At 45.4% G+C, this 12,729-nt stretch overlaps 1 protein-coding gene across 4 annotated transcripts in view; it reads right to left on the bottom strand.

Annotated features, from left to right (window-relative positions):
• The window catches only part of FKBP5 (FKBP prolyl isomerase 5), a 133,487-nt gene that overhangs the window by 19,087 nt on the left and 101,671 nt on the right, over window positions 1-12,729 (bottom strand). For 3 of the 4 annotated variants that reach the window (XM_008262824.4, XM_002714639.5, XM_070074154.1), the window contains 3 exons: window positions 7,862-8,018; window positions 3,003-3,093; window positions 680-763 (listed from right to left, as the gene is read on the bottom strand). In XM_008262824.4, the coding sequence (XP_008261046.1) occupies window positions 680-763; window positions 3,003-3,093; window positions 7,862-8,018 (332 nt within the window). The remainder of the gene's footprint in view (window positions 1-679; window positions 764-3,002; window positions 3,094-7,861; window positions 8,019-12,729) is intronic. The other variant, XR_011388695.1, reaches the window with a different exon arrangement.

Here is a 12,729-nt window from a genome sequence, read left to right as displayed (position 1 = left end):
AGCCATCACTACTGCCCCCCAGCATCTGCATTAGGGGGAAGTCAGGAGTCAGGAACTGGAGCTAGGACTTAAATCCAGGCACGCCCATGTGTGACACAGGCGTCTTAACTGTTTAGGCTAAACATCCACTCTGAGAAAGGGCTCGTGAGAAGAACTGATGATGAGTATCGTTCAGGAACCTCTGAAGATGCCTTAGATGCATGGACTGTCTTGGCCGTTAGAGTCAAGTCGGCTTCTTTGGAAATCTGTGCATGTTCTCTGGCTTTTGTTACGTGCCCTAGTATCACTGAGACAACGGAAAGGACAATGATGTGAAACTTACCTACGGGTGAGTTCTATTTCTTGATAACAATTACCCTATCATTCTTCTTTCATTCCACACACACTTGTTGAGTGAAATCTATGTTCCCAACCATGATGCTCTAGGCCTTGAGCCATGCAGTGGAAGGTGGGAGGTTAGAATCTAGCGGAGAGCGTGTAAAACCGTGTTTGTATTCTCCTTTTCACATTAATTCTTTTTAATTTTTTGTAATAGTGAAAATGACAGACTTGTAAAACCTCAGGCTTCCTGTTAAAAGAAGGGTGCTGATAGAATTCAGAGCAGGGAATTATCAGCACAATTACTGACACTTCAGGGGACTTCTTTGCGATGGACGGGGTTATACAAGGGCTCACACACCTTGAAGTACACAGTTCCCTTCTCTTTGACAATGGCAGCCTGCTCCAACTTTTCTTTGGTATCCATCTCCCAGGATTCTTTGGCCTGCGTGTAAATTCGGGACAATGGTTAGATGAACACAGAAGGAAAAGCATCACGTGATGCCAACAGAACAAACAGCAGCGACTTCTAGAGGGTTGGCTGAGACTCCCAGGGCCGCTGCCAGGTGCTGCTCTGCCCGTGCAGGACGCACTTTGCTGACCCATGTCGCCCCGGGGGTGGAGCAGGCAGAATCACAGTGAGGAACATGAACTGCTGAGCACAGCTGAAGAGTGTGTCTTTAGAACTACAGTGAGGCCACCCCGGGAAAGCCGGGGTCCCCTGTGGCAGACCTGCAGGCCTCGCCTCGAAGCTGCTCTCACTCCACAAAGCTGTTTCTCTCAAGCTTCAGTTTTCAACTCTAATATGAGAACACTACGATAGTCGGTCATGATGGTTTAGTCCTGTAGGGGATTCCAAATTCTAGGTCGTGTCACCGTCTCCTCACTGAGACCACCAGGTATACTAAAGCCTTGAAGCTGTAGTGACTTGTGGGTGTGTACTTGGGGGATTTCAAGGAAACACCACCGGGAGGGAAAAGCTCATGCAAAAATATCACTTCAGGGTTGTGGATAAGTGACGTCATCATCTGCTCGTGTATATCATGTGTATTATTATTCGCCACCATCACAGATACAGTCCAGAAACAACCGCACTGCCCACGTGAACGGCTGCATTTAAAGGATCATAAAAGCCAACAGAGCAATCTGGAGTCCTTAGGAAAAGTGACAAGGGGCATGGTTGGTGCTAGCTACAGCACACACATCACCAAGTTTAAGACGGTAGCTGTGAAATTTTCTCTATTCCATAATCAGCATGTGTTCTTGGTGTCACAGCTCTCCCACTCCAGCTTTTCCTGGATGAATAATGGGAAGGATACTAGCCTAGATCCATGTTGCTTCCTAACAATTTAGCTTAATTATTTAAAAACCTAGTGAGCAGGGGCCCTTTGCAGTTTTTATAGTGGCTTCAACCTTTACAGAGTATAAATGTATTCTTAGTCCTACAAGGCAGAGAATTCAATCACACTGCCCCAAACACTATCCCACCCTTCGCTTGGTTTCACACACCCCATCAAGTGGTGGTGACTGAGCACAGCTCGCTGGAGCAATCCCCAGGGAGAATCTGCCAAATAAGCGGTGCCCACTGGGCCACGGGAGGGAAGGGGTTACTCTGTGCACTGTGCAGAGCTCGGGTCTGAGCGACTGCACACTACAGGGCCTTCAGCACAGGGCAGACAGCAGGACGGCTGGGTGTGGCAGGAGCATGTGTTTATTTGGGGGAACAGGAAGCAGGGGGGTACAGTGAGGAACATCCCTGGGGGAGGGAATCCCAAAGTGTCCTCCCCTCACTTTCTTAGCCCTGGTGTTATGGCCCCAGGACAAGAGTTTCCTTTCTAATAAAACATACAAGGCCACAGCTGCAGTGACAGCTTAATGTCCAGAACACGGAGGCAGCGCCGTGCAGGAATAAACAAGGAACCCAAAAGGCTGCCCTCGAGTGCAGCTATGGTGTGCTGGCGGCGGCAGCTGGGACGGCCGCGAGGCTCGCTCTGGCACATGCTACGTGTCTGTCCAGGCAATCTGCGGTTGGCAGCCTCCGGCAGGGGGGTGGGGTGGGGGGAGATGGAAATATGTTCAAGGGGGTTTCTGGAGCCCAGGGCAGTGGACAAATTCTCTCTCTTCTCCACTTGGACAGGTATAAAAAGAGCCATGACTAACAGGCTTCTTTCCTAAGTCCCTGGTCACACAGCCTGGTGGCCCTGAGGCCCTGCAACTGGGATTGTAACTGGGAGTTGCAGTGCAGGCCTCTTCGTGACTCCTGTGAAGGTACAGTCCGTTCAGCGCTGGAGAGCTGCGCCCCACTCCCCCAAGGAACTGCTTGGCAGAACGTGAACCTTTTTGTCCTCAACCCAGGAAAAAAGTACAAAAAGAACAAGTCTAGGAACAAATAAGGGAACAAGTCTTGGATTCTACCCAAAAAACGTTAAGAAAAAAAAAAAAAAGGCTGACACATAGGAACAAAATAACAACACTGAGCTCCCTGGGTTGTATATCAGCTGTGCTATGTCAGCTGGCCCGGACTCCAGTGGCAGCATTGGAGCCAAGGCACAAACTGGATCATGAAAAGTACAATACAGAAACGAACACCGTCTATCTACACCACCCGTAAGATACTGATTAGAGGAAGTGGGTGGATGGAGAAGGAATCTACCACAATTGCAGAGAAGTTGGTATTTTCTCACCTTTTCGAAGCTCTTAAGTGTAACTTCATATATAAGCTCAGCATTAGGTTCAATGCCAAATTTAGGCTTCCCTGCCTCTCCAAAACCATATCTGAAATGGAGAGTAAAAAATAAAACTTTAAAAGAATTGGTGTATTTCCAGGCACTTCCTTCGGTATTTTGAGGCATCATATTAGCATATAGCTATCGTTTGCAAGCTACACACATGAGAGACCCTGAAGACGAACCAGATGTTGATCAGGAGATCCGGTGCCAAGGATTGCTGCGGCGGTTTTCTCAGAAACCAGGCTTGATTTAGTTCCTTCTCTCCTGCAGTCACGTGTCATGCAACACCTGTCCTCTGCCAGACAGCTCACTTAATGTGATTTTAAATGTCTCTGTCCTCTTCCCGGCTCCATTTTATATCTAGTTCTTTTTATAAAACGGCTATCATTTGGCTATTAGCAGTGTGCCCCTAAGCTTTATCAGCAGGAAGGACAGAGAAGACACAGCCATTGTAATTTTTGTGGGATTTGTCAGAGGTGTTTTTAATAAGCTTTTACCTGTAGCGTGCTATCATTTTCTGATAGCATCGCTTCTGGTCACAAAAACGGGGGAAAGGCTAACACATCAGGAAAGAAATACATCCTCAGAGTATATCTTTAAGATTTGCAAAAAGCACATTGGAAATCACCAAGAATATAAGAAATATCAAATCACAAATAGCCCAAGCAAGCTCCAACCCCTCATCAACAGAACAACTCTTACAGCTTTGTAGCTCTCATGTTGTACAATGCGAAAACTTACTGGGAACCTGTGTGGCTAAGGATCACTGGAGATCTTCAACAAATTAAAACACACATCTACTAGGCTGGAAGCTCCAGCGGAGCTGCCGGTCTGGTTCAGTGGATTCCCAGCACTCAGAACAATGCCCACCGCACTAGTCAAGTGTTCCCTGGGAAACACTTTCTTAGAGCTGCTGCAAGCCACGCCACCCCCTGACTTGTGAAATGGTGTCACAGAAAACTTCGGAGGCCTAGACTTCCGGGTTCTGTGGTGGAAGATGTCAGCCCCAGGTCCATGCTCACACCGCACATCTTCTCTGGGGCAAGGGGCCCAGGGTAGCTTGCATTGCTTTCTTTCTTCACCCTTTGCCTGGATTTTCAGGAAACAATGCTTACTCACTCACCTCCACTGTTACACAAGAACATGGAAGTTGTAGCCAGAGGGAGGCATAGAGATACAGTGAGGGCTGGTAGGACTGGGGTGCGGTGGTTTTAACAGCAGGGCAAAGGGTATCTTCAGCAAAGAAACAAAAAGCATAACTACCAGTGGCTAGATTTGGGAAGTGGTGCCTGGTTTGCTACTTTGAGCTCTTAGATCTGTGTGTCTCTTATTTCATTTCTGCCATCTGGGAGATAAACAGAAGCCCTTACCTGCTGGAAACCAGGCAGGGAGGTGAGTCCTTACCAAGCCCGTGTTTACTGAAAGTGTGTTTCACCTGGAGTCCGAGCGGGCAGGCACAAACGCAACCCACGGTCTGGCACTTGCTGTGCACCAGAGCTTTCAACTGGGGTTGACATCCGGCAGTGTTCAGAGACATTTCAGGAGGGTGCTACTGTTATCTAGTGGACAGAGGCCAGGAACACGGCTGAACACCCTACAATGCCCAAGACACCCCTACAACCGAGATTTATCTGGCCCCAAATAGCAATAATGCCGAAGATGTGAAACCCTGCTTCTGAGGAACTCCCAGATAGAGTCTCCATGGCCAGGGGTGGCGTGTGCGTGTCGGGGAGAAAGTGTGCATGTCGGGGAGCGGGGGACACCAAGGCTCCCTGTGTGTTATCACTGACAGTGCAGAAGACTAAGGTGTCACTCCCACAACCCCTCCTGGGCCACGGTGAGGCGATGCTGTCAGGACAAGCGTGCAGCACACCATTCTGCGGAGGCATGTGCTCACCCCAGACTGTTCTGGGAGAATCCATGCTGGCTTCCGTCCTATACAGAAAGTCGTCTGACTCATTCTGGATGAGCCTGGACAAAGACAGAGCCATGGCAGACAGTGCATCAGACTGGAAAATAAAACACCACAAACGGAATTCAAAGACTTAACCAGAAGACAAGCTGAGCTACAGTGAGAGAAGGAGTTCAGTATTCATGCCCTTGAATTAACAGCTGTCTCTTGAGAGTAGAGATACAAGTAACCACTACTAATGACTAGTAAGCTTTTATGTACATAAAGAAGCACTTGTACTATAAGTTCTTAACCAACTGCCCCCATTTTACAGATGAAGAAACTGAGGCTCAGAGAGAAGAGCTTTCTGAGAAAACAAAAAGGCAGTGGCAGAACCAGGATTTAAATTCAGACTCCATGTGTCTCAAGAAAACTGTTTAGTTTTTTGACCCACACAGGCTCATAATTAGACACTATGGCTCTTGGAAGCCTGTGTTTTTTGCCTGGGGTTGGTGCAGGACAGAAACATAAGGAAAGGGAGGCAAACGAAGAAAGGAAGAACTATCTGCATTTTACCTAAAATGAAAAAAAAAAATAATCAATCCACAGTATTCAAAACAACAATAAAAAAGGAAGCTACTGTCCCAATAAGCAGAGAGAAAAATTTATGGATTTCTTATTATGAGAACATTCTGCCAAGAAGTCTATCAGAGTCAAAGAGAAGGAATGCTTTGGAAATTCTGTGGAGAATGAAATGCAGATGATGCTAAGAACATATGTTTCCAACAGCCGTGTTTATAGCAACATGCAGATGCAATGTTCTGTGGTACGGGGGAATCTGAGTAGAACAAGTAAATTCATAGCATGCACTCAAAACACACTTGTTTTGTAGGGATTTTGTACGTACACCCAGAGTGTTGTGCAATGCATGTGCAGTCTCATATTGCCCAGAACACACTTTACGTGACTCTTCAACACAGAGATACCTTGCACAGAAAATAACATGTTCCTTTCTAACTACGCTAAATTGTATCCCTACAGCATATGAAAAAATTTTACACCTAGGAATTTATGAAAACTCATCGGCTATTTTTATTCCTGAAAAGATCTGAAAAACTACCATATGTTAACACAGAATTTGCTTTTTCTTGTGGCCAGAGGGTGAAACGGAAGAGAAAGCCAGACAACAGCAACGACGGCTGATGTTCTGAGGGCCCGTGTGTGCCAGGCACTTTGCTAAGTGCTTCCTGGGCATGATTTCATTTAGTCTCCCACGGCTTTGTGAGGTGGACACTGCTATTCCAGCTAGAGGGGAAGCGCAGGCACAGGGGAACCACAGGGCTTGCTCGAAAGCACACAGCTGGTAAGCTGCAGAGCAGCGCTGACCACTACCAAGAGTCTAACAGTGAACGGTTTAAACTCACCAGCAACTATTTGCATTAATACATGTGAAGATAATTTGTGTTTCTCTCTGACATTAAACTTGAGACATCTGCCCCCACAACTGCCATCTCAGGTTAAAAAAAAAAAATCTAATGAACGGGGGCTGGTGCTGTGGCACAGTGGGTTAACGCCAGCATCCCATATGGGCGCCGGTTCAAGACCCAGCGGCTCCACTTTCCATCCAGCTCTCTGCTATGGCCTGGGAAAGCAGTAGATGATGGCCCAAGTCCTTGGGCCCCTGCACCCACATGGGAGACCCGGAAGAAGCTCCTGGCTCCTGACTTCAGATTGGCGCAGCTCTAGTTGTTCTGGCCAATTGGGGAGTGAACCAGTGGATGGAAGACCTCTCTCTCTCTCTCTCTCTCTCTCTCTCTCTCTCTCTCTGCCATTCCTCTCTCTGTGAATTCTGACTTTCAAATAAATAAGTCTTTAACAAAAATACACCAAAGTGGGTCTACGGTAGCAGAAAGGGGAATAAAGTATAAAAAAGGTAGTAAATAAAAAATGCCTTAGTGAAAGCTAAAGACTTAAAGGTAGAGAACACTTAGGACAGATTTCCAAGCGGGCAGTGGCATGGCTGAAGCGTTAGCTGAGAAATGTGGTCAAGCATCAAGGCCTAGGGCGAGGGCCTGACACCTCCGGATGACTACAGAGGCTACACAAAGGCAAACGATTACGCGAAAGGCACAGCAGTACCTACTGGAAAGTGTAGGTGACCAAGATTCTCAGTAACTCAAAATCCTACCATCTGAAATACATGGAACCAAAGAGAGGATAAACTAAATAAACTAAATTCATGCAAACAGAATCAAAACATGCTGGCTTCTCTCAGAGGTCCACTTCTCAAGATGGAAGGGTTGGAGTCATGGTATAATTTTAGATCTAAAAATAACACCAATCATGTTTTCACAAGACAGACTATCAGTGTCTGATAGTTCTAAGCATGGAAGTGCTAACGGGTATCCCTACTATGGAAAAAATTTAGGCAAAAATGAGTCACATCCCCTGTCTTTAGATCCAGGAAGAACACTTTTTTTTTTTTTAATTCAGGGAATTTGGATAAAAACAAGTGGCACAAATTCAAGTGGTGCTATATTATCCAAATGCTTCTTCTGCCTCCCAACACCCACATGTTTCGCTGCCTCCTGCGCCTAATTCAGAGAAAAGGGAAGACTGCAGGAGAACCACATGAGAGAAGAACTAACAGGTGCCTCTTGTGGCAATATGGCAGACAAAACAAGAAAAAAAATTTGTTTGTGGGTCCTATCCTTAACTCACATCAATCAAGTAAACATGCTTACAAGCCATTTTGATATTAAAAGGCCCATTAATTTGCTTGATGACTAACTGTAATTTGATTTAACAAACCGTTTCCAGTTCTGTATTAACTTCACTAAAAGCCAAAACACTGAGTGAAAAGGCGAGACTTTCCCTGTTCTTTAGACAACCTTCCTGTGTACTGAACTGGCATGCTCCTTACCGTGGTCCGAGGTATAAAATGCACTGTTCTTCCCGCTGCATTTTCTCCAGCGCTTTGTCGATTCCAATCGGAATGTCGTGGTCTTCTCCTTCGCCCACAACGAAGACCACGTCTCTGCAGTCAAACATCCTTCCACCGCAGCAGCCTTCCAGGTGGACTGCAGGACGGAGGACAGGGTGATCAGCCAAGGGGCTTCTTCAGCCTGGTTAACTTAGGGAAGTGCCCACTGCGGCTACGTGTGGCCAGCAGCATGGCTCTTTCCTCCTGTCCTGGAGGACCCTGTGGTGTATCTTGTTGAAGCTTAGTTCACCCGGTCTGAAAGTTTAAGAGCAACCATATTTCCTTCTGTTTTGTGTTAAACTTGTAATTACTGGTAACTGGATCAGTAAGATAGCTCAGTGGGCAATAAAGCAAACTAGGAACACAGGTTGAGTCTAAGCCTCCTGCAGGTTGAGCACTTCTTATCCTAAAAGCTAAGCACTGGAAGTGTGGCAGATTTTGAAGGTTTTTGGATTTTGGAATATTTACATAGACTTCACCAGCTCAGGACCCCTAATCTGAAATCTGACACTTTTTGGACACTACATTTTGGAGACTTTGGGATTTCTGGAGTAGGGATAATTGACCTGTATGGATATGAGGGCACTTCAAAAAGTTCCTAGAAAAATGGAATTAAAATAAATTTATTTGGGAGCAATTTTTTAAATCCGTGCATTTTTTCATAATATGCATTTTCTGTAATCTTTTTGAAGATCCTCTATATGACAAAGATTTCTTTACCTATAACACAGGGTCAAGAAATTCTAGATTATTTAATAGACAGTTATCAAAATATCACAACTTTAAAGTCCATTCCATAATGGTTTATACATCTGTAACTGCATCGTGGCTTCAATGTCTGGGCAAAATAAACAATTGAGAGACTAGTTCCCCCACGACACAGGAGACCAAAGGTTAACCAAATACAGAGACTCCTAATCTTATTTACATACAGCGAATAAAAATGGAAAATCCAAAGGCAACAGCATCAACAAACTGTGTCCCTTAGTGAAAGTGTGAAGTGTGAGGAAATCAAGTCTACTGTAACTTCGCAGGCCAAATGATTCATCATGTTCCCTGCACTGGTCTGTGCAAAGGCCAGTTTCCTGGGTCCTAATTCCCAGTTCCATCTCACCTCACTCAGCTCATCCCCAGTGTAAGTTCATATTAGATAAGAGGCTTTTATCTTATTAAGACAAAGTAGAAGAAATGCATACTACGGACATTTTTCTTATCAGGTAGACTCCTTTTTTCTAGGAATAACAATTTCTTGAAACTTTTCAGCTTCAATGTTAAGGATATTTATGTGTCTTTTCATTTAAGTATTTGATGCAGTAAGAAAAATGGATGGCTTTTATGGGAGCATAACAGCCATCAAGCAGCACAATAATTTGTCTTTCATAAGAAAATTCTTTTTTGGGGGCTGGCGCTGTGGAGTAGTGGGTAAAACCGCCACCTGCGGCGCCGGCATCCCATACAGGTGCTGGTTCGATTTCCAGATGCTCCACTTCCGATCCAGCTCTCAACTATGGCCTGGGAAAGCAGTAGAAGATGGTCCAAGTCCTTGGGCCTCTGCACTCACGTAGGAGACCTGGAGGAGACTCCTGGCTCCTGGCTTCAGATGGGTGCAGCTCCGGCTGTTGTGGCCAATTGGGGAGTGAACCAGCGGAAGGAGGACCTCTCTCTCTCTCTGCCTCTGCCTCTCTGTAACTTCATCTTTAAGTAAACAAATTAAAAAAAATTCTTTGTTTCTAGTTCTCTAACATGTATAATGGCCTACACTAAACTAGCAATTTCCTAAAGCACTTTTCTAATACTACTTTGTCTAGTTTAAATCAATAACCTGCTTTAGAGAGATTAAAAAGCATTCACTTGGCTATAGTTACTCCATGTTCTGTAAGATAATTATTATTTTCCAAACACAAATTCAATCCCAATGTATTCTACTTTTGAACTACATGATCTCAAATATCCCTTGAAGCTCTAAAACTCCATGACTCAGGAATATAACGAGTTTCAAAGCTAATTCCTGCTGTTAGTCATTTTGTTGGATTACCTGTTGCCCCGGCCTGAGAAGTGAAACTCTAAGAGTACACGGCAATGGTGCCAACATTGGGGCCAAAATGTCACATGGACGTTTATGCTCTGAAGTTCTCTATCTCTTTCACTTTTCACTCTATCTAGTTCACTAGGATTAATACCATCCTGACTGAACACAGAATGGGACTGAGTCTAGGAAGTTGGGGCCAGACTGAAGAGGGCCTGACTCTCCAGTGAGCTCCTCCAAATAAGGGCTGGAGCTGGACTGGCTCTCAGGGTGGGGCTGGCACATGGCATTTTCATATTCCACACCCACAAGTGCAGATGATGCCCTCTATATTATGTACACTGTTGGAATGCTCTTGATTAAACAAAACTGAATTAACTTTCAGCAAATTGAGACTTCTGCATTGGAAAATATTTTTTTCAGTTTTTCTTTTATGGGAGAGTTAAGGGGGATTATATTTATATCTATACCTATCTATCAAGAGAAAGAGAGAGAAACAGAATTCCCATTCCCTAATTCAGTCCCCAAATGCCTAGGGGTGGGGCAGAGCAGCCAGGAGCTGGGAACTCAATCCAGATTTCCCACATGAGTGGCGGGAACCCAACTACTTGAGTCATCACCACTGCCTCTCAGGGTCTGCACCAGCAGGAAGCTGGAGTTGAGAAGCAGATCCAGAATTGAATCCAGGTACTCCAATACGGGACGTGGGTGTCTTAACCACTTTGGCTAAATGCCCACTCGTAGAAAATATTTTTAAAACAAATTCAATTTTATTATTTTCAAATACATGCATACTAGAGAGGTTCTGTAGGAAGTGTAGGTTTGGAGATATTTTTAGTAGAGTAAAATATGATGTTTCAAAAAAAGTGGAGAGTTCCCTTAGAAATTGTGGGGAGCAACTCGGATTAGACTAAGTTACTGGAATTAAGACTTATTCTATGCATCTGCTCTCCCACAATATGGCGCTGGGAGAGGAGGAAACAGCTTCTACACAGCTGCCTCCAGTTCAACCAATAAACAGCAGGACCTGCTCCTGATTGGAGGAGAGCAGCGTACTCGGCGTGTGGGTAGCAGAGTTGGGATTGGTGGAAGAGGACTATAAAGGAGGAGAGAGACAACATGCACCAGGAACACCTGGAGGAACATCTGAGCAGCCCCCGAGAGAGAGCTGGCCGGCGGTGTGCCGCTCCCCCGCGGAAGTGGGGAAAGTGGCAGGGGGAACCGCCCTTCCACGGAGGTGGAAGGGTCGGTAGCCAACCCGGGAAGAACCAGCAGCAAACCCGGGGAGGGCCGAGCAGACCAAAGAACAGCGCAGGGTCCTGTGTCGTTCCTCCACGAAGACGGGGAGCGACAAGAAATATGTGTTTCTAAATATTTTAAAATCTGCCCAAGAAGCTTAATTAAGACTAATGGGGGTGGGGTGCTGTGGCATAGTGGTTTAAAGCCCGGCCTGCAGCAGCTGCTCCACTTCCGAACCAGTTCCCTGCTGATGGGCCTGGGAAAGTCCTTGGGGCCCTGCACCCACGTGAGAGACCTAGAAGAAGCTCCTGGCTTTGGCCCAGCCCAGCTCCGGCGTTGCAGCCATTTGGGGAGTGAACCTGCAGATGGAAGACCTCTTTCTCTTTGTCTCTACCTCTCTGTAACCCTTTCAAATAAAATAAATCTTAAAAAAAAAAAAAAAGGACCAATGGGTGCCACTTTTCATGAAAACGATTTGCTGAGCAAAGTGAGTTTCAGCCCACAAGTTGTGGATTGTCTCAAGTATTGAGATTCATTATCCTTAGTAGCTCACAACCTAGTCAACAGATCTTTTTGTTGGAGGTTTATTGTTGGAAGTATCATCTTCCTCCCTAAAGGAGAGTACGTTTAGTGGGGAGGAAATTATCAGTACAATTGTTGTGTCTTTTGGTTGAACAAGTTTGAATGTGTTTCCAAAACAGGAAATCCAGACTCTGCAAAGGATTCCTGCCTGTGTGTCAGTTTCCTCAGTTGGTTTTCAGCTTGTATGTACTTGAAATTATACAAATAATTTCAGAATGTCTTTTTAGACATGATAACTCACTACTAGGAGAGTGAGAGAGAAAAAGATGGCTACAGATAAACATGTTGGGAAGCAACGAAGTCAGTAAGCCAGACAAAGTGTGATGAAGGCATAATTAAGAAAGGAACACGTCCATTGCAGTTAGTTTCTCTTAGATAATTAGCGACGGCATCAATGTTTGGGACTGGCGCTAGGGTGTAGTAGGCTAAGCCTCGGCCTACATCGCCAGCATCCCGTTTGGGCGCGGGTTTGAGTTCTGGCTGCTGCACTTTGGATCCAGCTCTCTGCTAATGGCCTGGGAAAGCAGTGGAAGATGGCCCAAGTGCTTGAATCCCTGCACCCATGTGGGAGACCCAGAAGAAACTCCTGGCTCCTGCCTTCAGACTGGCCCAGCTCCAGCCACTGCAACTATCTGGGGAGTGAACCAGCAGATGTAGGACCTTTCTGTCTCTCCTTCTCTCTATCTGTAACTCTGCCTCTCAAATAAATAAAATCTTTAAAAAAATAATCAATTTTTGTGGCTATCTAGTAATAAAGAAAGATTTGCAATAGCTCTTATACTTACTACTTTATATACGGATTAATCCTTTTTTCCAGTAAATCTAACCCTTCAAGATTGAACCTGAATAAGCACTACCGACAGTATCATAAAATCTTTATAGTGACAGGTGCATGTGTGTGTATGCGTGCGCGCGCACACACACACACACACACACACACTGTAGTTGGCAAGTATATATA

This window comes from Oryctolagus cuniculus, chromosome 5 (assembly GCF_964237555.1).
Source record: "Oryctolagus cuniculus chromosome 5, mOryCun1.1, whole genome shotgun sequence".
Lineage (NCBI taxonomy): Eukaryota > Metazoa > Chordata > Mammalia > Lagomorpha > Leporidae > Oryctolagus > Oryctolagus cuniculus.
This window is presented reverse-complemented; position numbering and strand designations above follow the sequence as displayed.